Genomic DNA, 25,195 nt, shown 5'->3' with positions numbered 1-25,195 from the left:
TAACTTTGGGAAGGCTGAAAAAACCGCTGAATAAATCAAACAAGACGAACATAATTATTTATAATCACCTGTACGAGCCTGATGTATCGACATGATAATTAGAAATATAGGCAAAACCCTTTTGACAAGCTTGCTTAAAACATCGGTTCATCTTATTCTGTTGGACAAAGTGAGGTTAGTGTCTTTTCTTGTCGAAAGACCTCCATTGGTTGCATTTTTGGTATTGTTGAATATCAGTAATTTTACACACCCATCCTAGTCCAGGCGCAATTGAAGCACCAAATCGCGAACATTTGAAGTTTTTGGTTGGTATCTTTCCAGTCATGAGGTCTTTAACGAAGGCAACTTTACCAATTCCTGGGTATCGATGACTGCATCCTCCTTTGTTGGACATTAGCAATTTCGAGAGCTTGCGGGGGATTTGAAACGATAATACCTTGAAAATATAGGGAGAAACCTTGGTCACTTTGAAACATGAACCGTTGTAGGCTATTTAGAACAGCATCAGGGTGGCTCAACGAAAAACGAGACGACAAGAACAGCATTTGAAATAACAACGATTTACTTACCAGTGTGCTCGTGTATCGCGAAAATCTTCTGACATGGAAATTTGAACTCGGAAATCCAAGATTTCTTGCTCACCAAATGCACTTGACCACCTTGGCTTACCGTGGGGGTGGATGAAAGAAGCGTTGGAAGGAATAGCCCAGGTTTCTGGTGTGTCTTTGACGCCAATCAACAAGAATCCTCCACCGTCTGTTTCAACATCGCACCATGACTAAAATCAATCAGTTGTTTACTAGTTTTCTAACTTTTTCGTGATTGATATCAATGTGAATGTCTAAATAAACAAAAATAAAGTAGCCACTTTATTAACCCTACCTTTTGCGGACCATTTCGTGTCTGAATCCAGTAAACTCCACTTTTCGCTTTTGGAACATTGTCCACAATACCAGAACAATCTTTCGCCGGATCAAAATAGTTGCCATAGGAGTGACCTGAACAATAATAGCGTGGTGATCCAGTTAACTCTGTTGTTTTCCATTTGAGCATATGTTATATAAAATATATAAATACCATTCATCGTTTCCCATTGATATTTTCCATCGTGTTGAACACAAGCCAGGATTTTATCATCATCATTGTAATCTTTCACAACCACAAACTTTCCTCGTTTTTCTGCGGTGCAAAGACCAGGATCGTATGGGTTGACCTGTTGTGTTAATAGTTATTACTTAATATTCTTGTAATTTTGCATGGTGACATCAAATAAGCAAATTAGCTTGTAGGTACACCACAAATTAATTCATTTTGCACTGATGAAGGCCCAGGTTAACGGACCGAAAGCTTTGCAGTGGATTAAATACTTACGTGGTGTACCTACAAGCTAATTTACTTACTTAGTTAATACTTTAACACAATTCCTGTTTTACTTAAGTCGAGAGTTACAAAATAACCTTTACCATAATGAGCATGTCAAGGTGGCTGATGTAATAGAATATTTCTATGTATTTTACTGTCAACAATGACCGATTTCAATACAGAAATAAAGACAAATTTACATTCGGACTATTTCTTATCAGTGAAAATGACTTGTTCACGATCATATCAACTAAATGGAAACCAGACTTATGTCTAACCAGGCTTTGGGGTTTCCATGCGCCCGCATTCTTTGTATATTCGTTCCTGCTCCGCAGTGTATAAGCCTGCATGCTATGTTCTATGCCGCGAAAATTCCTAAGATTTGCATATTCAAATTAGCTTGAAAATTGAAATTAAGCTTGTTATGATATTCTGGCGAACAAAGACGAATTACAAAATAGAAAGATTATAAGAAAGACTGTCTTCAAATTCGTTTTCGGCAGTTTGGATGTGTCTACTGTCCATAGAAGAGGATTGTATGCGGCCTAATTTTGTATTCCTGCATTTTGGAAAGTCGCTAATAGTTAGTACATTGCCTTAAATTTTTAATGCAAGATGTCTCCGTGTCTGTAGAGATTACACTAATATAACCCAGTGTCTTCAAAAGGAAAGGTAAATCAAATTAGAACTTTATTTTCGAACTGGAATACACGTATTTAATTATCACTAGTAAAGTACCATGCAAAAAGGCGAGCTAGTTTGCCCTTTTTATTTCTATCAGTTTATATTGTTCTAGCTTTGTGTTCATTGATGCATCCGCAATCATATAGGAAAGTTTCGCAGGCTCATTGCTCAAAATATTTGCAATGAAGCGATGACCCTATGAAAAATCATCTCTTGTTGATACCGTGTCGTATATTTTGACCCTACCGGAAAAAAAACTTTTTCATACTTCCAGGTCACTCTATCAGCTCTAAAACGAATAATTAATTAGATGTATGAACTTAACTAAATAATAAGTTGTTTCAGGCATAGTCGATGCACTTCTACAATTCTACTTATATATAAATGACCCGAAGTTACGCGGTATCACTTTGACTTAGAGGTTTGACGAAAGCATGCAAGTCTGAAAAACAAAGGTGCAACGCTTTGCTTCGCTAAAATAATAATCCCACATGCAAACAATCTAGCATATAGTTATATAAGCGTCCAAACCCTTCAATTGCAAGAATGAGAAGTACCAAGGAAACTTTACATAAGATTACGAGCACATAAAATCGACTAAGCACAAGCCATAACAGTATTTGTCCATGCATGTTTGAACGTTTCAGCCATGAAAATCTGTTTGACTAATGATCAGGGAATAAATATATAAATTGATTCGATACAATGATTAACGTATTTTATACGCGTGCACAAATTAGTGAAGTAATAAACTTATGTGTACTTACAGCACAAAGGCTTGACACAAAAGTTGTGGCAAGCACAGCTGACAGCAACCTCATTTTTATTTCAACTTCTTTAATCGAAAAAAGTTAGTCTTCACTCTTGCTAAAACTCACCGCAAATAAGAAAAATTACTCAACGATCAATTATATCCATGCATTACAATAGATGTTTGACGAATTTGTTTTGCTGAAGCAAGATTATTCGTGTTAGGTAAACAATAGTGCACTTATCACGTCAAAACGCATTTGCCAGATATGGTATATTTTGTTACTTTTTTAATAGTGCAATGGACATTTGCATCGTTTTTATTCAATGAAGCGCTTTTGTAAATAAAATACAAGGAATTAAAGTGAATTAAAGTGAAGGTGACTTTTTAGCTTAAGCAGACAACACAATATGATACGTCTTTCAAGTTGGCAGAGCATCCGTTTCCTGGTGGGAATTTAATGTAGCAAGGAAGATATAATAAGCATGTTGCAACCCACCAAATTGAATTAATAGATTTTTAATTACAATAGGACCGCACAAAAGAGATTATGTACTGTGTCTTCAGAAAGAATGTTCACATGATTTTACTGCCTCAAAACTTTATTCTTATACACTAAAGTGTGAATAAAATCCCAACTCATGGAATGGAGTTTTTCATGCTCTTCACGGGTTATATGTGACATATATCAGCGATTTATCAAAGAAAGCAGGATTCATCGTTTAGTAAATATTTAAAATATTTAAATGACCACCTCCAGAGTGCGTAGATTGTCTAATCTAAAGTTAAAAACAGCCCAGGAAATGACTTACTTGCAAGGTATTCAAAAAATTATTGCTTAATTTTCGCATCGTATACAGTCATGCTTCACCTTGTCTTCTTCCTTGCCGGCGCCCCTGAGCGTGGTAAATCTCTCCCCAATGACGCTGTAAAGATGATCGATGGGGATAAACTGTTTTCATCGTCGGTGATCAAAGCAATTCTGGCAATCTTTACATTTACCAACCATCACTGACGAGTAGGCATGGTTAAGAATCATATAAGAGGAAGAATTAAGGGTCTGTAAAATTTCATTTTTGCAAACAAACATACATGCTATACCCGACGAATTTTTTTTCAAACCAATAATCATATCCAACTATACCAGAAAAAACAACACTGCTGTACACTAATCATAATATGAATACTCGTTCCTTATACTATAACTATAAGCTTGTAAGTAAAAATCAAATGGAAAAAGTTTTGCTTAACGGACGAGAATGTATCCCATTGCTCTGGCGTTCTTATCTCCGTTGTCTGCTCCACATTTACCAACGTTACCAGCGGTGTTAAGAGGAGCTTGTTTTAAACCACAATATGGAAAATTACCATCACCTCCAAAGCCGACGAAAGAGTCTGGGGAACTACAGCGATTTTGCTGATTTGCGGCTAAGCCCAACCGAACTCTTACATATCTTGTGCCAAAATACATATTAAATCCTTCTTTATTGCAATGGTGCTGTAAAGATGATCCATGGATGAGCTGTTTCCATTGAGAGCGGCCAACGTGAGTCTGACGATACCTGCCGTCAGCGATCAGATCATACAAGGACGATGCTGGATACGAGAAAGAGAAGGCTCTGAGTTGACCACCATATTTCATCGCGACACAAATCTCATTGAATGAAGTTTTCCAATATGTTGATCCTTTGAATTCTCGGTTGTCAAAACCTCCGTTTCTTCCATCGTCATCGTCGTTGTACGTGGTGTTGTCTGTCCAATAACTGGAACTGTATCTGAAAGTACTCTAAAATAAATTCGTTAAAATTATCCTTCACAACTCCACTAAACTTATACGAATAACGAGAACTGCAACTAAAATGCCCTAAAAAGATACGTTAACCTTAAGTAGACTGCATCATCATATAGTCATCTATAATAGTTTCCACGGTAATTCTCACCTGGTTTCCATCAATTTTCATCACCATCGTCCACCCACCACCAGAACAATTTGAGACTGACGACATCTGACAGTAAACTTTCATTACTTGATTTTGTCCAACGCTGATTTGATAAACACCACTACCAGGGTTGCTAGCAGATATAACAAAACATACTTTAACGCTGAGATTTTCGTTTTTCGGGATCCACTTTGCATAAATTTTCTTCATTAACAAGCATGAACCTGATTTGAATGAACTAAAGGAAGTTATACTATACCTTTGATTCCTTATTTGCTCGCAGGATGCATAAGTCAGCACTTCCACATATTTAAAATGCAAAAAAGTGGCGCTGTTTATGAACACTACTGCGCTATTTTGAAGACTATTTTATGGGGGGTGGAGATATTTGTCAAATTGAACAGATATTACGTATATTTATATAGTTTTGCGACAAAATTTTGTATTGCAATAATACTCAAGCACTGCTGTGTGTAGAACACACTTTTTAGAACTGCACATTGCTGTTGCATGATCACAATTTCTTACTGCCTTGATTAAATTATCAAGTACAAGTGCCCGCATGTCGTACCTGCTTCTTGCGGTTTTGTTGCCTGTGGCTTTGGACTGGATGGAACACGATTTGTTGGCTTCTAGAAATACATAAACATATCTCATATTTTCACAGTACAGAGAGAATAAGCGAGGTCAATAATCGGTTTATTATATGGCTGAACTGCATGAGACATCCGGGATACTGGTCCAGATACGGAATATACGGAACGCGGTCCGTGTTTTACGCTTGTCAACCAATCAGAATACAGGATTTTGAAAGCTATATAATAAATCATTATCACATGGTTGATGGTTCATCTACACTTCATCAAATTTCACGTCACTCATTTTTGAGCAATGATTATATTACTTAATTAAGGATTGTTTTTTTATATGCACACACATGCAGTTTAAACAGATATGAACTTACTTCATCTGATTTTACAAGTTTATAGTGGTCAAAGCTTGCATTTTTTATTAAATTTCTTTTTGGTTCCTCTGAGTAGGACGTTTTGAGTAATTCACAATTTGGTTCTTCAGGAGACTTTGTGTTTTTTTGAAGTTTACAGATCTGCACGAGTCTCCATCCTTGTAACATTCAGTGATGCAATCTTTTTCAGAATCTACGTGAATATGCCTGATTCTTGATGCATTACAGTCGAGGCGATGATCTTTGAAATAGAAAAAATTACGTAGCAAATAGTTGTGGCTCCAACACTCATAAATTATTTCATCGAAGTTTACAGACAAAGACCTGTCATTTGAAACGGAGGGGGCTTGTAGGAGAATCTCGAAATATTTAAAACCTTTTGGGTCCCCCAGAGACCCACTTATCACATAATGCAATTTTCAAAACCCCCAGTTTAATTGAAAAAAATTTAACTCCTCCCCCCCTTCACCTTTGACCGCTCTCTTATGCATAATAATTATATAAACCAGTATTACAGGTTTGGCAACACATTTTAATTATGCACATTATATGCGGTAGTATACGCATTATATAAGACTAAAGTACCCGTGAATTTTGGCCTACAGGAACTCGATTTTATATTTTTTGGCGCACTGGAAGTGTAACGTGCTTCACTTCCTTATTTTTTTAACACCTTTCAGTCCTGACTTCTATATACAATCTATATTCTAAAGCGTTTGCTTCCATGCAGTGCTCATGTAGTATATAGTTACGTCAGTTTAACAGCGCAACAACAATTACTATTAGTCTATTAACGTTATTAATATACTGAATATAGTTAGATGTAGATACGTTCCAATATAACCAGGGAGCAGCGTGGCAGCATTTTTATTAAACAACTTCGCATCAAATGTGGCATAACAACTGCCTAAAATAAACAGAAAAGCTTTTCGACGTTTCGACCCAAGGGCGTTCGTTTGGAGAGTAATATGATATATAGCCATACGAACTTTCTTGACGAATTCCCTTCACGACGAGAGAAGTGTTTTTGTCTAATTTTGTCAGTCTTTATGCCACATTTGATGCGATACTGACATACTGCATGTATAGAGTTAGTTAAATTCGTCGCTTGTACAAAACACACCTTTCTTTGAAAGATCGAAACAAACGCCGATCTGTTCTCCAAAAGTTTCAGCATTCAAAATTGCCACAATCCATAAACCTAAAAGAATATGAACTGAACGCGGCATCCAGCCTTTGCAAGATGAAAGGAAAACTGCTTCAGCCATCTTTTTGAACAGGTGCAATGTGATGTGCCACTTATACTTTTAGCAAAACAATGGATACGTTTTCAATGCCTGCCGGGATGTATACAGAACAGCAGTTATTTTCCAGCAGTAATGCTGATATATTGTGACATGCACGATTATAATGCAATAAAGTTCTAAAGACGAGCGTCGGACTGACGAATGCCGCATTCGAATAAATAAATTTGCTGAATTTAGGGAGCGTCGTTTTTGTTTTATAGGTGCATTTTCTCTAAGTATTTGTTGACTTTAGCTACTTTTCTTTATACACAATTTAAATTAATGCCATGTCGCAATGTTGATGAAAAGCGATATAAAAAGTAGCAACCCACTGCAAGTATTTATGGGAAATGCTTCCGCCGATCGCTTGAACGACAAATGTTATTTATCGGCAACAAAAAAGACATGCAGACCTAATTGGTACTGACATAGGTTCAACGTAGTGGCTCCTAAAGTGTTGCGGTCCATCGGTTTATCTCTAATTAGAACGTTTTCAGTGCCCTTTGATAAGTGATATTAGAAAATGTTTATTAGAGTTAGTATAATTAGGATATGCGCTTCAATTTAAACATATATTTAGAATTGATTACAGACCCAAAGTTAACGAACGAGTCAGGCCAAGTTAGTTGGTCAAAGTCCAAATATCATCAAACACCTGCATGCATGAGAAGCATGCAACGCAGCCTGTTGACCAATCAAAAGACAAAATAATTTTCATCTTTATTTATTATGTTTACATTAGGGTCTTCGGAGGTCTATTACTTCTGCCTTCGTTTTTAATAATTAAAATTGTATATACTGTGTATATCTTCAGATCAGTGATGATGAAACTTGGCACGTCAGAGCAGGGAAGGGGCTTATTTCACATGCCGTAAATTTTTACATTGTGCTAGTTTGCTCACGAAGGCCGGTTAAGAATACGGCACTAAATCCAATAACAGTAGAAAACCTTTTATGTATTAAATAGCTGTACAAGGAATTATATTTGCAATATGAGAGGCCTAAGGGTTGATTGTAATGCATAACAATATAGTGGGAATATTAACCGAACTTTCAGATCGCTATATTACAATCATACTTGGAATAAGAGTAGTCTTAGAATAAGAGAGTGTTACTGTCATGTAAGAGAAATCAGCATTGCAATATTACTATTGTATTTAAAAGATACATACAAGATGAAATTCTATATTTGTGCAGGTGATCACGGTGGAGCTTTATGAAAAGTGCCTACAATATGCTACAGGCAATATAGGTGTTGGTAAAATATAATAACTACAGTAAGGCAAAGTATGACAACCAGAATGCTGGCATATAACAAGTGTACATATAATTTCAGTCGCATATTCTAGCTACAACGTAAAATTTACGTGCAAGGCGGCAAAGATGCAAAGGTAATATTCCAAATTTAATACATTTCACCCTGATGTTATTATTTATACTAACTTGAGGTGGTGGCAAAGAAGTTTTTTTAACGGACCAGTACGTATCCCATTGCCCTGAGGTTCTTGACTCCGTTGTCTGGTGAACACATGGCAACATTGCCAGCGGCGTTAAAAGAATGTGCTCTGGAAGTGCAGTGCTGTGCATAACGTCCTTTACCCCAGGCCGATGAAAGAGTCAGGAGTGTGGCAATCACTTTCCTGATTTGCAATGATGCCTAATCGAACTGTCAAATATACAGAGTTCCCAAAGTTAACGTTGAACCCTTGTTTGTTGCAATTACGCTGTAAAGATGATCCATGGATGAGCTGTTTCCATTTTGAGCGGCCAACGTGAGTTTGTCGATAATTACCGTCAGCGAACAGATCATACAAGGACGATGCTGGATACGAGAAAGAAAGGGCTCTGAGTTGACCACCATATTTCATCGCGACACAAATCTCATTGAATGACGTTTTCCAATATGCTGATCCTTTATATTGTCTGTTGTCAAAACCTCCCTTTCTTCCATAGTCATCGTCATTGTATGTGGTCTTGGACGACCAATAACCGGAGCTGTAGTCGAAAGTACTCTAAAATAGATCCGAAATATAGGTGAAACTGTCCTACACTCCGTATTCAAACCTATACATATGACATCAAATAGTCTCTTCCACGGTAATTCTCACCTGGCTCCCATCAATTTTCATCACCATCGTCCATCCTCCACCAGAACAACCTGAGACTGACGACATCCGACAGTAGACGTTCATCACATGATTTCGTCCAACGCTCATTTGGTAAACACCACTAGCAAGGTTGCTAGCAGATGTAACAAAATATATTTTTAACGCTGAGATATTCGCTTTTTAAAATTAATATTTCACAAACAATTTCCCAGGAACCTGATGTGCATGAACTTGGAACTGAAAGAAGACTTTATATATTTAGTTACAATACCTTTGACTCATCCATATTTGTTTGCAGGATGAATGAGTCAGCACTTTTACATCTTAAAGGAACAAAAAATACATCATTAGATCATGGTCCAAAAATAGCCTTTTAAACCCTGAATATCCCGAATTCGTAACAATAAAGAAGATTACCTTTAGTTACTCCTGCAAACTTATTATTGGTCACGCGTTTGAAACTTTCTACTGCCCGTTGAAAACTTTCAAGTCTAGTAGTTAGTCTGCCGATGACACTTTCAATCTATTTACGAGGAAAAAAAATGAATATTTAGTTGACACTCATTTGCCACGACATTCACAAAGAACAGCCTGGGATTGTTGCATCCATCTTGTTGTAAATTTATGCAGAACGATAACACATAAATCTCATATCATATTAATCAAATCTGAGTTGATACCATTTCCTGTGGGCATGTTTAACTTTCCATTTTTATTTATCCACAACAAATCTTACATCCTGCTGAGTGGCCAAAGCTTTCCATTGAGATCTTTCTTTGAAATACATTTCCCTGTCATCAGATCGATAGGAGAGAAGTCCTTCTATCTTTGGGAGTTTGTTCATTGATTGAGCATCAGGAACCACTGCAACCTGCATAAAATTTTGGAGAACTGCGTGAACTACACTAAACCAACACTAGGCAAAAAAGACTCAAGTCATATTCATGCTGTAACCATCAATTTACCCCATCATTGATTGTGACATCTTCACCATAGGAACAAGGACCCTACGCAAATAGTAAAGTGATATTATAAACAATATGAACAAGAAAGAAGAATGTTTATCAACCTTCTGGTCTTACAAACTTGTGATTTAATTGTAAAAATGCAATTTGATTTAGTCAAACCAATCTCTCGTACCTTGTATATCCCGTACCTCGGAAAAATGTTTTATAATCTTATACCTTTTTTCGTAATCCATCTTCCACACGCCATGTTTCCAATTTCCCTGCATTGTTTCTTTCTTTAAACTCCATGCATTTTTTCCAAACACGTTTTGGTAAAGATGAACGAATCCAAAACCAAACTGTGATATTGTCCTCTTTCTTCAAAACCGTCCCGCCATTGATTGCTTGACATCTTGGAGCACAGTAATCCTTCTTACTGTCAGCACCAAAACAAGCACAACACTGAAATGGAAAATATTTCAATTTTGCAACATTGTAAATCTTCTTCTTGTTAGAGACTTTTATCGAATATACCTCTCCGTGATCACAGCCAATGAATGATGTTTGATTGTCCTGAATACCGGAACGTTCAGACAAAACACCGTAGCTATATCATGTAAGAAAGAATGAAGAGGCTCTTTATATTAGCATTGTACAGTAGTTCCTTATCATAATTACAACATAATTACAGATCATAATTACAACATAGCCCTTTATCAAAAAGGCGCATTGTGAATGTTATGTATGTGTTGCTATTTCATAGCACAGGCTGCCCACGCCTGCCTCTCTAAGCATAGGGCAGTGGGGCAGCTACCATTTCCCCGCCGTGGCTTTGGCACCCTTACCTGACTTTCTTAATACCCTCCTAACCTGTTTACAATGCCCATGACAAAGCAAATAATGCAAGACGACGTAATAATATTTATAATCACCTGTACGAGCCTGATGTATCAATATGATAATTCAAAATATATGCAAAACCATCCGTGCAATCTTGTTTAAAACATCGGTTCATTTTACTCTGTTGAAATGAAATGAGGTTAGTTTCGTTTCCTGGAACTCCATGAATTCTACTTTGGGCGACATAGTCATGAAATATTTTACAGCTTGTGAAGGTTTAGCTCGATTAGGATTTCAACAATTTTAATACCCATCCTAGTCCAGGTGAAATTGCACCTCCAAATCGCGAACATTTAAAATTTCTTGTCGCAATCTCTCCAGTCATGAGATCTTTAACGAAGGCGACATCACCAATGCCTGGGTATCGATGACTGCATCCTCCTTTGTTGGACATAAGCAGCTCCGATAGAATACGAGGGGATTTGAAACGATAATACCTTGGAAATACAAAGAACACAGTAGCGTGAGCCGTGTGAAAAAGCTTTATCCGCTGGGGAAAACAAGACAAAAACAGCATTTTTAACAACACCAATTTACGTACCAGTGTGCTCGTGTATCGCGAAAATCTTTAGAGGTGGAAATCTGAACTCGGAAATCCAAGATTTCTTGCTCACCAAATGCACTTGACCACATTGGCTTACCGTGGGGGTGGATGAAAGAAGCGTTGGAAGGAATAGCCCAGGTTTCTGGTGTGTCTTTGACGCCAATCAACAAGAACCCACCTCTGTCCGTTTCAACATCGCACCATGACTAAATCAATAAAGTAGTTTTGTAATTTGTAATTTTCTAACCTCTTTCTTGGAAAAAGCAGTGTGAATGTCTTTAAAAGAAAAAAAACCTTACCTTTTGTGGACCATTTCGTGTCTGGATCCAGTAAGGTCCGCTTTTCGCTTTTGGAACATTGTCCACAACACCAGAACAATCTTTCGCTGGATCAAAATAGTTGCCATACGAATGACCTGAACAATAACAGCGTGGTGATACAGCACAATTCACATCGATAAAAGGAAAAACATTATTCAGCAAAAGCTTCAACGATAATACAAGTTCTGGTATGAAGACTTCAACTTTTTCCCATCATAATATCAGAATAAATACCATTGATAATGTCCCACTGATATTTTCCATCGTGTTGAACACAAGCCAGGATTTTATCATCATCATTGTTATCTTTCACAACCACAAACTTTCCTCGCTTATCTGCGGTGCAAATTCCAGGATCGTATGGGTTGACCTGTTGTTGCTACAATAAGATGGAAGTACATTAATAAAGCACCCGTGATTCACAGTTGATGAACAGTGACTGAACTATGTTGTTACAATTATTATAAGTTGTAGCATTTTCGAAAGGCATGTTCGTGGACTACCTTGGAGTATTAAGATCTTTTATTGTCGTTTCCTATAACTAAACTTTAAAACGAGAAAGGGGAAAAGGTCACAATTGTCGATTTGTAGTGTTGAGAGACTTTTTCAGTGTTGAAAGAATCTTTTTTTAATTGTAATTAATTACACTGCCATGCAACAATGCTAGCACTTCAGTCGTCTGTTCTTCTAAAGAGCCCTTTTAAACCACTACCTGCCAATCACAGATGATGAAAACAGGCAAATGAAAGCAATTATCAAGATGTTAAATCATTTGCGCGCAACTCTGCTTGAACATGATTGCGAATAGATCCTAGCTAAGTTATGGCAACTAAAGTTTGGCGCTCTCTATCGTATCGACTTGAATTTTAGATATTTTTGTTTCGATTCTTAGCCCAGTCTTATGAAGCGTCGCGTGATCATCCCCCCACCTATAAACATGACAGACAATAAAAAAATAGAAAATACGTTTTTTCAAAATATAAAACAGTATACACTCCAATAATGCTGAACATAATCAGCACAACCCAGTGGAACCTACGAGCTGCGATATTTCAAACACAGAATGATTGTTTTTAAGCCTTTCAGTTTCAACAAATGACGCAATATCGACGTCTCACTTCCGATATCGTCTTAGAATGATTATAAAATACCTTGTTTATACTTTAGTACTTACAGTCACAGCATGAAGGGTTGTAAAGAGGGTTAGCACTAAAACTGCCGCCAATATTTTCATTTTAAACTGCTTCGGATCTTACCCTTGCTAAATATTTCCTCAAATGATGAGATTGTAAAATCAGGATATCGAATTTCTATTGTCGAGGTGTAAGTTGATATGAGCGCTGGATTTAATCTGTGCAGAAATTTCATTGGCGCACGTGAGTCCTGCACGTTGAAATTGTATGCACACTCAATTTACCTTGTCTTCTTCCTTGCCAGCGCCCCTGAGCGTGGTAAATCTCTCCCCAATGATGCTGTAAAGATGATTGATAGGGATGAACTGTTTCCATCGTCAGTGATCAAAACAATTCTGGCGTCACTGACGAGTAGGCATGGTTAAGAATCATTTAAGACGAAGAGGCATCTGTAAAATTTTATTTTTACATGCATACATGCTACCACAAAATTTTTTTTTCAAACCAATAATCAAGTCCAACTATACCAGGAAAAACAACATATCTGTATACTAATAATATGAATACTCGTTCCTTATACTATAAGCTTGTAAGTAAAAACCAAATGGAAAAGGTTTTGCTTAACGGACGAGAATGTATCCCATTGCTCTAGCGTTCTTATTTCCGTTGTCTGCTCCACATTTACCAACGTTACCAGCGGTGTTTAGAGGAGCTTGTTTTAAACCACAATATGGAAAATTACCATCACCTCCAAAGCCGACGAAAGAGTCTGGGGAGCCACAGTCATTTTGCTCATTTGCGGCTAACCCCAACCGAACTCTTACATATCTTGTGCCAAAATACATATTAAATCCTTCTTTATTACAATTGGGCTGTAAAGATGACCCAACGATGAGCTGTCTCCATTGAGAGCGACTAATGTGAGTTTGACGATAGTTACCATCTGCGATCAGATGATACAAGGACTTTGCCGGGTACCAGAAAGAGAAGGCTCTGAGTTGACCACGATATTTCATCGCGACACAAATTTCTTTGAATGAGGTTTTCCAATATGTTGATCCTTTATATTGTCTGTTGTCAAAACCTCCGTTTCTTCCATAGGACCAGTCAGCGTAAGTGTTCTTGTTCGACCAATAACTGGAACTGTATCTGAAAGTGCTCTAAGAATAGATACGAATTAAAATGATCTTACAACCTTCCCTTAAACCTATGGTAGAATAAGCTGCATAACATGCACCGCATAATGCAGGGTTATTCTTACCTGGCTCCCATCAATTTTCATCACCATCGTCCATCCTCCACCAGAACAACCTGAGACTGACGACATATGACAATAGACGTGCATCCCTTGATTTCGTCCAACGCTGATTTGGTAAACACCACTACCACGGTTGCTAGCAGATGTAACAAAATATACTTTAAAATTAATATTTCATAAACAACCAAGAACCTGATGTGCATGAACTTGGAACTAAAGAAAGACTGGTATTTAGTTACAATACCTTTGACTCATCCATATTTGTTTGCAGGATGAACGAGTCAGCACTTTCACATCTTAAAAGAACAAAAAAATGTGGGCTGTTGTAAAACATATAGAAAAAATCATACATCATTAGATCATAATCCAAAAAAGCCTTTTAATTTTTAAACTGTGACTATCCCGATTTCGTAACAATAAAAAGATTACCTTTAGTTACGCTTGCCAACTTAGTATTGGTCACGCGTTTGAAACTTTGTACTGCCCGTTTGAAACTTTCAAGTCTACCAATGACACCTTCAATCTTTTTACGAGAAAAAATGAATATTTAGTTGCCGGAACATAACACTTTAGCTATGACATATTAATATCCACATTTATTTTGCTACTGCATTCACAAAGAACAGCCTGGAATTTTTGCATCCATCTTGTATTAGATTGCATTGTTATGTTTCGACAAATCTTACATCCTGCTGAGTTGCCAAAGCTTTCCACTGAGATTTTCCTTTGAGGTAAATTTTTCTGTCGTCAGAGCTATAGGAGAGAAGACCTTCTATTTTTGGGAGTTTATTCATTGCTCGATCATCAGGAACCACTGCAACCTGCAAAAAAATCATGATTATGACATGCATAAACTCACTTGTCCAAAAAGTCCGGTCAGAGCGGAATAATGATTTCAGACTCCCAAGTACAGGATTTTGGATTCCTTAGTTGACAAGGGAAAATTAAATTACATTTATACTGTAAAAAATAATTTACCCCATCATTGATTGTGGCATCTTCATCATGCGAACACGGACCCTACAAATAAGCAATGAAACACCACGTTAACTGGATGGAGAGCTATGGTGAATAATCTTAAAAACTTGTATGAGTTATAATAGTTGTTATTGTGTTTCGTTTGCATTCTTCAAATCACAGATCATACCTCTCTCTTTACTCCACCTTCCACACGCCATGTTTTCAATTTCCCTGCATTGTTTCTTTCTTTAAACTCCATGCATTTTTTCCAAACACGTTTTGGTAAAGATGAACGAATCCAAAACCAAACTGTGATATTGTCCTCTTTCTTCAAAACCGTTCCACCATTGATTTCTTGACATCTTGGAGCGCAGTAATCCTTCTTACTGTCAGGACCAAAACAAGCACAACACTGAAATGGAAAATATTTTCGTTTTTCAATACTGTAAAGGCCATGTTACACGGGCAATCTTTCTTGCAACTTGCAATAGAACTCTACTTTTGAGAGATGTATATTTGGAAACTTTTGTGTTTATAACACTTTATGCACTTTTCTTCTGCAAGACTCTTCACTAATTTACATCTCTTAGAAGTAGAATTGCATTGCAAGTTGCAAGAAAAATTGCACCGTGTAACATGGCCTTAAGTCTTGTTAGAGCACTATCCTATATACCTCTCCGTGATCACAGCCAATAAACGATGTTTGATTGTCCTGAATACCGGAACGTTCAGACACAACACTGTAGCTATATCGTACAAGAAAAGTGAAGAAGTTCTATAGACTTTTAGCATTGCGTCAAGGAGCCTGACTTTAAGAAGGCTGAAAAAATAACTGAATAAATCAAACAAGACGAACATAATTATATTTGTTATATAGGTTCTGTGTATTTTAAATGTGATTGGTTCATTCGTAGTCACATGACTTTAAAAAAATGCAATGTTTCCCGCCAGGAAACAAGTGAAAAATTGTTGCCCGCTTCTTGTCATAACAAAGTAAAGTGGTTTTTTTTAAAATGTTTTTGTTCCTATACAACAAAACACTTAATGTACACTACCTCGGGAAATAGTGAGTTTTGTTTTTCCTCGAGTCTCAATGTTTGGGAAAACAAAACTCACTATTTCCTTCGGGAGCATACCTTAAGTGTATAATAATCACCTGTACGAGCCTGATGTATCGACATGATAATTAGGAATATAGGCAAAACCCTTTTGACAAGGTTGCTTAAAGCATCGGTTCATCTTATTCTGTTGGAAAAAATGAGGTTATACGTTAGTTTCCTTTCTTGTCAAAAGACCTCCATTTGTTGCATTTTTGGCATTGTTGAATATCAGTAATTTTACACACCCATCCCAGTCCAGGCGCAATTGAAGCTCCAAATCGCGAACATTTGAAGTTTTTGGTTGGTATTTCTCCAGTCATGAGGTCTTTAACGAAGACAACTTTACCAATTCCTGGATATCGATGACTGCATCCTCCCTTGTTGGACATTAGCAATTTCGAGAGCTTGCGAAGGGATTTGAAACGATAATACCTTGAAAATATAGGGGGATAACTTTGGTCTACACTTTAAAACATGAACTAATGTAGGGTATTTAGCACAGCATCAAGATGGTTCAACAAAAAACGAGATGACAACCACAGCATTTGAAATAACAACGACTTACATACCAATGTGCTCGTGTATCGCGAAAATCTTCTGACGTGGAAATTTGAACTCGGAAATCCAAGATTTCCTCCTCACCAAATGCACTTGACCACATTGGCTTACCGTGGGGGTGGATGAAAGAAGCGTTGGAAGGAATGGCCCAGGTTTCTGGTGTGTCTTTGACGCCAATCAACAAGAATCCTCCACCGTCTGTTTCAACATCGCACCATGACTAAAATCAATCAGTTGTTTACTAGTTTTCTAACTTTTTCGTTATTGATATCAATGTGAATGTCTAAATAAACAAAAATAAAGTAGCCACTTTATTAACTCTACCTTTTGCGGACTATTTCGTGTCTGAATCCAGTAAACTCCACTTTTCGCTTTTGGAACATTGTCCACAACACCAGAACAATCTTTCGCTGGATCAAAATAGTTGCCATACGAATGACCTGAACAATAATAGCGTGGTGATCCAGTTAACACTGTTGTTTTCAATTTATGCATGTGTTATATAAAATATATAAGTACCATTGATCATTTCCCATTGATATTTTCCATCGTGTTGAACACAAGCCAGGATTTTATCATCATCATTGTAATCTTTCACAACCACAAACTTTCCTCGTTTATCTGCGGTGCAAATGCCAGGATCGTATGGGTTGACCTGTTGTGTTAATAGTTATTACTTAATATTCTTGTAATTTTGCATGGTGACATCAAATAAGCAAATTAGCTTGTAGGTACACCACAAATTAATTCATTTTGCACTGATGAAGGCCCAGGTTAACGGACCGAAAGCTTTGCAGTGCATTAAATACTTACGTGGTGTACCTACAAGCTAATTTACTTACTTAGTTAATACTTTAACACAATTCCTGTTTTACTTAAGTCGAGAGTTACAAAATAACCTTTACCATAATGAGCATGTCAAGGTGGCTGATGTGATAGAATATTTCTATGTATTTTACTGTCAACAATGACCGATTTCAATACAGAAATAAAGACAAATTTACATTCGGACTATTTCTCATCAGTGAAAATGACTTGTTCACGATCATATCAACTAAATGGAAACCAGACTTATGTCTAACTAGGCTTTAGGGTTTCCGTGCGCCCGCATTCTTTGTATATTCGTTCCTGTTCCGCAGTGTATAAGCCTGCATGCTATGTTCTATGCTGCGGAAATACCTAAGATTTGCATATTTAAATTAGCTTGAAAATTGAAATTAAGCTTGTTATGATATTCAGGCGAACAAAGACGAATTACAAAAATAGAAAGATTATAAGAAAGACTGTTCTTCAAATCCGTTTTCGCAATTTGGACGTGTCTACTGTCCATAGAGGACCTATATAACTGCATTTTGGAAAGTCGCTAATCGTTAGTACATTGCCTTAAATTTTTAATGCAAGATGTCTGCGTGTCTGTAGCGATTACACTAATATATCCCAGTGACTTCAAAAGGAAAGGTAAATCAATTTAGAACTTTATTTTCGAACTGGAATACACGTATTTAATTATCACTAGTAAAGTACCATGCAAAAAGGCGAGCTAGTTTGCCCTTTTTATTTCTATCAGTTTATATTGTTCTAGCTTTGTGTTCATTGATGCATCCGCAATCATATAGGAAAGTCTCGCAGGCTTAATGCTCAGAATATTTGCAATGAAGCGATGACCCTATGAAAAATCATCTCTTAATTGTTGATACCGTGTCGTATATTTTGACTCTAGCGAAAAATAACGTTTTCATACTTCCAGGTCACTCTATCAGCTCTAAAATGATTAATTAATTAGATGTATCAGCTGAACTAAATAATAAGTTGTTTCAGGCATAGTCGATGCACTACTACAGTTCTACTTGTATATAAATGACCCGAAGTTACGCGGTATCACTATGACTTGCAGGTTTGACGCATGCAAGCCTGAAAAACAAAGGTGCGACGCTTTGCTTCGCTAAAATAATAATCCCACATGCAAGCAATCTAGCATATAATTATATAAGCGTCTAAACCCTTCACTTGCAAGAATGAGAAGTACCAAGGAAACTTTAATATAAAATCGAGTAAGCACAAGCCATAACAGTATTTGTCCATGCAAGTTTGAGCGTTTCAGCCATGAAAACTTGTTTGACTAATGATCAGGGAGTAAATATAATAAACTGATTCGATACAGTGATAAACGTATTTTATACGCGTGTAGAAATTAGTGAAGTAATGAACTTATGTGTACTTACAGCAGCACAAAGGCTTGTCACAAAAGTTGTGGCAAGCACAGCCGACAGCAATCTCATTTTATTTCAACTTCTTTAATTGAAAAAAGTTAGTCTTCACTCTTGCTAAAACTCACCGCAAATGAGAAAAATTACTCAACGATCAATTATATCCATGCATTACAATAGATGTTTGACGAATTTGTTTTGCTGAAGCAAGATTATTCGTGTTAAGTAAACAATAGCGCACTTATCACATCAAAACGCATTTGTATATATGGTATATTTTGTTACTTTTTTATATTTAATAGGCATGCATTTGCATCGTTTTTATTCAATGAAGCGTTTTTGTAAATAAAATACAAGAAATTAAAGTGAATTAACGTGAAGGTGACTTTTTAGCTTAAGCAGACAACACAATAATTATGATACGTCTTTCAAGTTGGCAGAGCATCCGTTTCCTGGTGGGAATTTAATGTAGCAAGGAAGATATAATAAGCATGTTGCAACCCACCAAATTGAATTAATAGATTTTTAATTACAATAGGACGGCACAAAAAAAATTATGTACTGTGTCTTCAGAAAGAATGTTCACATGATATTACTGCCTCTTTCTTATTCTTATTCTTATTCTTAAACTTTATTCTTATACACTAAAGTGTGAATAAAATCCCAACTCATGGAATGGAGTTTTTCATGCTCTTCACGGGTTATATGTGACATATATCAGCGATTTATCAAAGAAAGCTGGATTCATCGTTTAGTAAATATTTAAAATATTTAAATGACCACCTCCAGAGTGCGTAGATTGTCTAATCTAAAGTTAAAAACAGCCCAGGAAATGACTTACCTGCAAGATATTCAAAAAATTATTGCTTAATTTTCGTATCGTATACAGTCATGCTTCACCTTGACTTCTCCCTTGCCGGCGCCCCTGAGCGTGGTAAATCTCTCCCCAATGACGCTGTAAAGATGATCGATGGGGATAAACTGTTTCCATCGTCAGTGATCAAAGCAATTCTGGCAATCTGCACATTTAACAATCATCACTGACGAGTAGGCATGGTTAAGAATCATATAAGACGAAGAATTAAGGGTCTGTAAAATTTCATTTTTGCAAACAAACATACATGCTACCAGACGAAATTTTTTTCAAACCAATAATCAAGTTCAAATATACCAGGAAAAACAACATTGTTGTATACTAATCATAACACAAATACTCGTTCCTTATACTATAAGCTTGTAAATAAAAATCAAATGGAAAAAGTTTTGATTAACGGACGAGAATGTATCCCATTGCTCTAGCGTTCTTATCTCCGTTGTCTGCTTGACATTGAGCAAAGTTACCAGCGGTGTTAAAGGGAGCTTGTTTTAAACCACAATAATGAAAAACACCATCACCTCCAAAGCCGACGAAAGAGTCGGGAGAACCACAGTGATTTTGCTCATTTGCGGCTAAGCCCAACCGAACTCTTACATAACTTGTGCCAAAATACACATTAAATCCTTCTTTATTGCAATGGGGCTGTAAAGATGCCCCAACGATGAGCTGCTTCCATTGTGAGCGACTAATGTGAGTTTGACGATAGTTACCATCTGCAATCAGATGATACAAGGATCTTGCCGGGTACCAGAAAGAGAAGGCTTTGAGTTGACCACCATATTTCATCGCCACACAAATTTCATTGAATGAAGTTTTCCAATATGTTGATCCTTTATATTGTCTGTTGTCAAAACCTCCGTTTCTTCCATAGGACGAGTCATAGTAAGTGTTCTTGTTCGACCAATAACCGGAGCTGTATCTGAAAGTACTCTAAGAATAGATACGAATTAAAATTATCCTACAGCCTTCCCTTAAGCCGATCGTAATATAAGCTGGGTTAATCTCACCTGGCTCCCATCAATTTTCATCACCATCGTCCATCCTCCACCAGAGCAACCTGAGACTGACGACATCTGACAATAGACGTTCATCACTTGATTTCGTCCAACGCTGATTTGATAAACACCACTACCACGGTTTCTAGTAGATGTAACAAAATATGTCTTTAACACTGAGATATTCGTTTTTTAAAAACAATATTGCATAAACACCAAAAAACCTGATGTGCATGAACTTAGAACAAAAGGAAGACTTTATGTATTTAGTTACAATACCTTTGACTCATGTATATTTGTTTGCACGATGAACGAGTCAGCACTTTCACATCTTAAAAGAGCAAAAGATCACGATCCTATAAAGGCCTTTAAAACCGTGATTATCCCGAATTCGTAACAATAAAAAGATTACCTTTAGTTACGCTTGCCAACTTAGTATTGGTCACGCGTTTGAAACTTTCTGCTGCCCGTTTAAAACTTTCAAGTCTACCCATGACACCTTCAATCTTTTTATGAGAAAAAAATGAATATTAGGTTGCCGGAACATAACACTTTAGCTATGAGTGACATATTGATATCGACATTTATTTTGCTACTGCATTCACAAAGAATAGCCTGGAATTTTTGCATCCATCTTGTATTAGATTGCATTGTTATTTTTCGACAAATCTTACATCCTGCTGAGTTGCCAAAGCTTTCCACTGAGATCTTTCTTTGAGGTAAATCTTTTGGTCGTCAGAGCTATAGGAGAGAAGACCTTCTATTTTTGGGAGTTCTTTCATTGATCGAGCATCAGGAACTACTGCAACCTGCAAAAAAAATCCAGAACATGACATGCATAAACTCACTTGTCTAAAAAGTCCGGTCAGAGCTGAATATAAGGATTTCAGACTCCCCAACGACCTTCCCAATCTGAGAGGCTACACCCCTCCGTCTCGTGGGCAAGAGCTACCACACAAACGGGTGAATTAATGACCCTTTGTAAATATAATGATTTGAGATTCCTTATTTGACAAGAGAAGATTAAATTAAATTTACCCCATCATTAACGGTGACATCTTCATCATGGGAACACGGACCCTACATATAGAATCAATGAAAACAACATCAGAAGCGTGTTCGTATGGATATTCACTGTGCAACATTGTAAACTCTGCATTATATAGTCAAACAACATTCACTGGAAGGAGAGCTATTGTGAATAAGCTCATATCTGGAAAAGCTGCTTTCGTTTGCATTCCGGCTTCAAACCACAGATCACATACCTCTCTCTTTACTCCGTGTTCCACACGCCATGTTTCCAATTTCCCAGCATTGTTTCTTTCTTTAAACTCCATGCATTTTTTCCAAACACGTTTTGGTAAAGATGAACGAATCCAAAACCAAACTGTGATATTGTCCTCTTCCTTCAAAACCGTTCCACCATTGATTGCTTGACATCTTGGAGCACAGTAATCCTTTTTACTGTCAGGACCAAAACAAGCACAACACTGAAATGGAAAATATTTCAATTTTGAAATGTTGTAAATATTCTTCGACTTGTTGGAAAATTCTTTTATCGTATGTACCTTTCCGTGATCACAACCAATAAATGATGTTTGATTGTCTTGAATCCCGGAACGTTCCGACACAACACTGTAACTGCATGAGAAAGCATGGCAACAAAAGAGTTGATAATCAAGTTTGGTTTGGCCGTAGTAATGGTTTAAATAATCACCTGTATGAACCTGATCTGTCGATATGAAAGTTAAAAAGATAGGCAAATCCTTTTGGGCAGGCTTTTTTAAAACATTTGTTCATTTTATCCTAAAAAAAGTTTTCTCTTCATCATTTTAGTCTGAAAAAGCACGTTTGGGTGGCTAGATTTAACCAGTGTGATTAAAATAATAAAACTATAAGCAAAACATAAAATATTAGTTACACACCCATCCCAGTCCTGTTGATATATCAGCCCCAAATCGCGAACATTTGAATTTTCTTGTCGCTATCTTTCCAGTCATGAGATCTTTAACGTAGGCAATATCACCAATGCCTGGATATCGATGACTGCATCCTCCTTTGTTGGACATGAGAAGTTTTGAAAGAAGACGAGGAGATTTGAAACGATAATACCTATGCAAATAATAGGACAAAACTGTAAATGGTTACTTTAAAACGTGGACCGTCAACAACAATCAACAAACTTACCAATGTGCACGTGTATCACGAAAATTTTTAGTTGTGGAAATCTGAACTCGAAAATCCAAGATTTCTTGATCTCCAAATGCACTTGACCACATTGGCTTACCGTGGGGGTGGATGAAAGACGCTTTTGAAGGAATGGCCCAGGTTTCTGGCGTGTCTTTGACGCCAATCAACAGGAACCCCCCACCGTCTGTTTCAACATCGCACCATGACTTAATGAAATGGATTTTGTTTAGAGACATGAAACTCTATCCATAAAAGTCTACGTTTGAAGTTTAATTGCGCGTTTATATTGGTTAGAAATCAGTGCAGCCTAAAATTGGATTATTTCATCAACCTTTTGTGGACCATTTCGTGTCTGAATCCAATAAACTCCACTTTCCGCTTTTGGAACATTGTCGATAACATCAGAACAATCCTTCGCTGGATCAAAATAATTGCCTTACGAATGACCTAAAATTTGCATGGTAAATAGTCATGTCGGAACATAGGTAGCCCAACAATCAGGCTTTTGATGAAACAAGACACTCTTGCCAGTCTCAATATATTTTGACGACGCGCTGCATTGAGGTGACGTACGTAATGCAGCGCGTGGTCAAAATATATTGAGACTGGCAAGAATGTCTTGTTTCATCAAAAGCCTGATTATTGGGCTACTATGGTCGGAATCTGTATTTGCATAGTCATAGTATTTGTTTATATTGCAACCAGTGGTAAAACTCCCCGCTGTTTGAAACACTGGGTATATGCATGAGTAGATTAGTATAATTATGTTCTCAGAGATAGATAGGATTGAAAGATTGTCTTGTGTAGAAGGATTTATTTAACCCTAATTGTAAAAACCCTGTATATATTATTGACTCGATTTATGAATATACGTAATGAATTTGTACCAGATAAGCCTCTTATTTTCCCCTTTTTCCAACTTGCTTATGAAATATCAAATTGGCAAATAGTGGAATTAACAGTAATTACCATTGATCATTTCCCACTGATATTTTCCATCGTGTTGAACACAAGCCAGGATTTTATCATCATCATTGTAATCTTTCACAACCACAAACTTTCCTCGTTTCTTTTTTGTGCAAATACCAGGATCATATGGGTTGACCTGTTGTGTTGGTAGTTGAAATTTGCGAATGTATGTAATTTGCGCATGCTTCGAGTTGGGGAAATCAAAAGAGCTATTGTGCATTTGCTTTCACCAGTTTTACAGCAAGTGCTCAGCTAAACTTCCTAACAATACCCTATTTTATATGTATTTAGACAATGCTAGTTTTCGCTTGTAGCGGTTTCGCAAAGTGCAAAGCATGCGCAAATATTAACAAATAATAATATTAACAATTTAACATAAACCTTCCCAGCTTGCTTGTACATATAAAATGTGCATACTTACGGCACAGAGGGTTGTAACCAATGCTAAAGCTAGCAATGCTGAGAACAACCTCATTTTTCTTTCGCTCTTTTAAAAAAATGTGTTCACTCTTTGGAAATCCAACCTCAAATGAAGCCAATTAACTATGGTGGCGCATTTACATTGAAAGAGTTTGTTTCACTTTATTGCTGAAGGAAGACTATCATTTTGACATGATTTTGCATATAAATCAACACGATATACATAAAGACATGTATTTTTTACTTTTTGTCGACTACAAGATCTTTTTTCTAAGTGAATAGTTAAAATATGAATATATCAGCATACTCGTGGAAAAATGAAGGGTTTTTGGAAAAGGAATATAGGAAAATCGTCGTTGAAGTCACTTCGCTTTGCCTCTTGGCATCCATTATTTACATTTGTGAGTGCAAGTTTGTTGAGGACATTACTTGACTGTAACACGATCCGATATTTAATTTCCTTCATCACAAATCATAAACGACAAGGAACAGGATATTACGTATATTTATATAGTTTTACGACAAAATTTTGTATTGCAATAATACTCATTGAGCACTACTGTGTGTAGAACACACTTTTCAGAACTGCACATTGCTGTTGCATGATCACAACGCATTACTGTTTTGATTCAATTATATAGTACAATGCAAGTGCCCGCATGTCGTACCTGCTTCTTGCGGTTTTGTTGCCTGTGGCTTTGGACTGGATGGAACACGATTTG

At 36.8% G+C, this 25,195-nt stretch overlaps 2 protein-coding genes across 2 annotated transcripts; both read right to left on the bottom strand.

Annotated features, from left to right (window-relative positions):
• Positions 1-393: 393 nt before the first annotated feature.
• LOC114541175 lies at positions 394-4,764 on the bottom strand. Its single transcript, XM_028561162.1, has 6 exons — positions 4,738-4,764; positions 4,248-4,583; positions 1,078-1,213; positions 883-998; positions 570-778; positions 394-436 (listed from the first exon to the last, which is right to left on the bottom strand). The coding sequence occupies exons 1-6, from the start codon at positions 4,762-4,764 to the stop codon at positions 394-396; spliced, it is 867 nt and encodes a 288-aa protein (XP_028416963.1).
• A 10,098-nt stretch (positions 4,765-14,862) lies between these two features.
• On the bottom strand, positions 14,863-24,208 carry LOC114541174. The gene is made up of 9 exons (XM_028561161.1): positions 24,054-24,208; positions 23,416-23,531; positions 23,082-23,290; positions 22,820-23,006; positions 22,612-22,700; positions 22,463-22,535; positions 15,345-15,569; positions 15,176-15,217; positions 14,863-15,018 (listed from the first exon to the last, which is right to left on the bottom strand). Exons 3-9 carry the CDS (start codon positions 23,171-23,173, stop codon positions 14,863-14,865), a joined length of 864 nt encoding a protein of 287 aa, XP_028416962.1. The 5' UTR covers positions 23,174-23,290; positions 23,416-23,531; positions 24,054-24,208.
• Positions 24,209-25,195: the final 987 nt, after the last annotated feature.

This window comes from Dendronephthya gigantea, unplaced genomic scaffold (genome assembly GCF_004324835.1).
Source record: "Dendronephthya gigantea isolate DGI-Jeju-01 unplaced genomic scaffold, DenGig_1.0 000271F, whole genome shotgun sequence".
Lineage (NCBI taxonomy): Eukaryota > Metazoa > Cnidaria > Anthozoa > Malacalcyonacea > Nephtheidae > Dendronephthya > Dendronephthya gigantea.
Note: the sequence above shows the minus strand (reverse complement) of the source record. Positions and strands in the feature narration are given on the sequence as shown.

Coding starts and splice junctions, on each gene's coding strand:
- LOC114541175 (XM_028561162.1), bottom strand. CDS start 4,764: ATGGTGATGAAAATTGATGGAAACCAG. Junction 999..1,077: donor TCAATGGGAAACGATGAATG/GTATTTATATAT, acceptor ATTATTGTTCAG/GTCACTCCTATGGCAACTAT. Junction 437..569: donor CGCGATACACGAGCACACTG/GTAAGTAAATCG, acceptor TATATTTTCAAG/GTATTATCGTTTCAAATCCC.
- LOC114541174 (XM_028561161.1), bottom strand. CDS start 23,173: ATGTGGTCAAGTGCATTTGGAGATCAAGAAATCTTGGATTTTCGAGTT. Junction 23,007..23,081: donor CGTGATACACGTGCACATTG/GTAAGTTTGTTG, acceptor TTATTTGCATAG/GTATTATCGTTTCAAATCTC. Junction 22,701..22,819: donor TATCAACAGGACTGGGATGG/GTGTGTAACTAA, acceptor AACTTTTTTTAG/GATAAAATGAACAAATGTTT.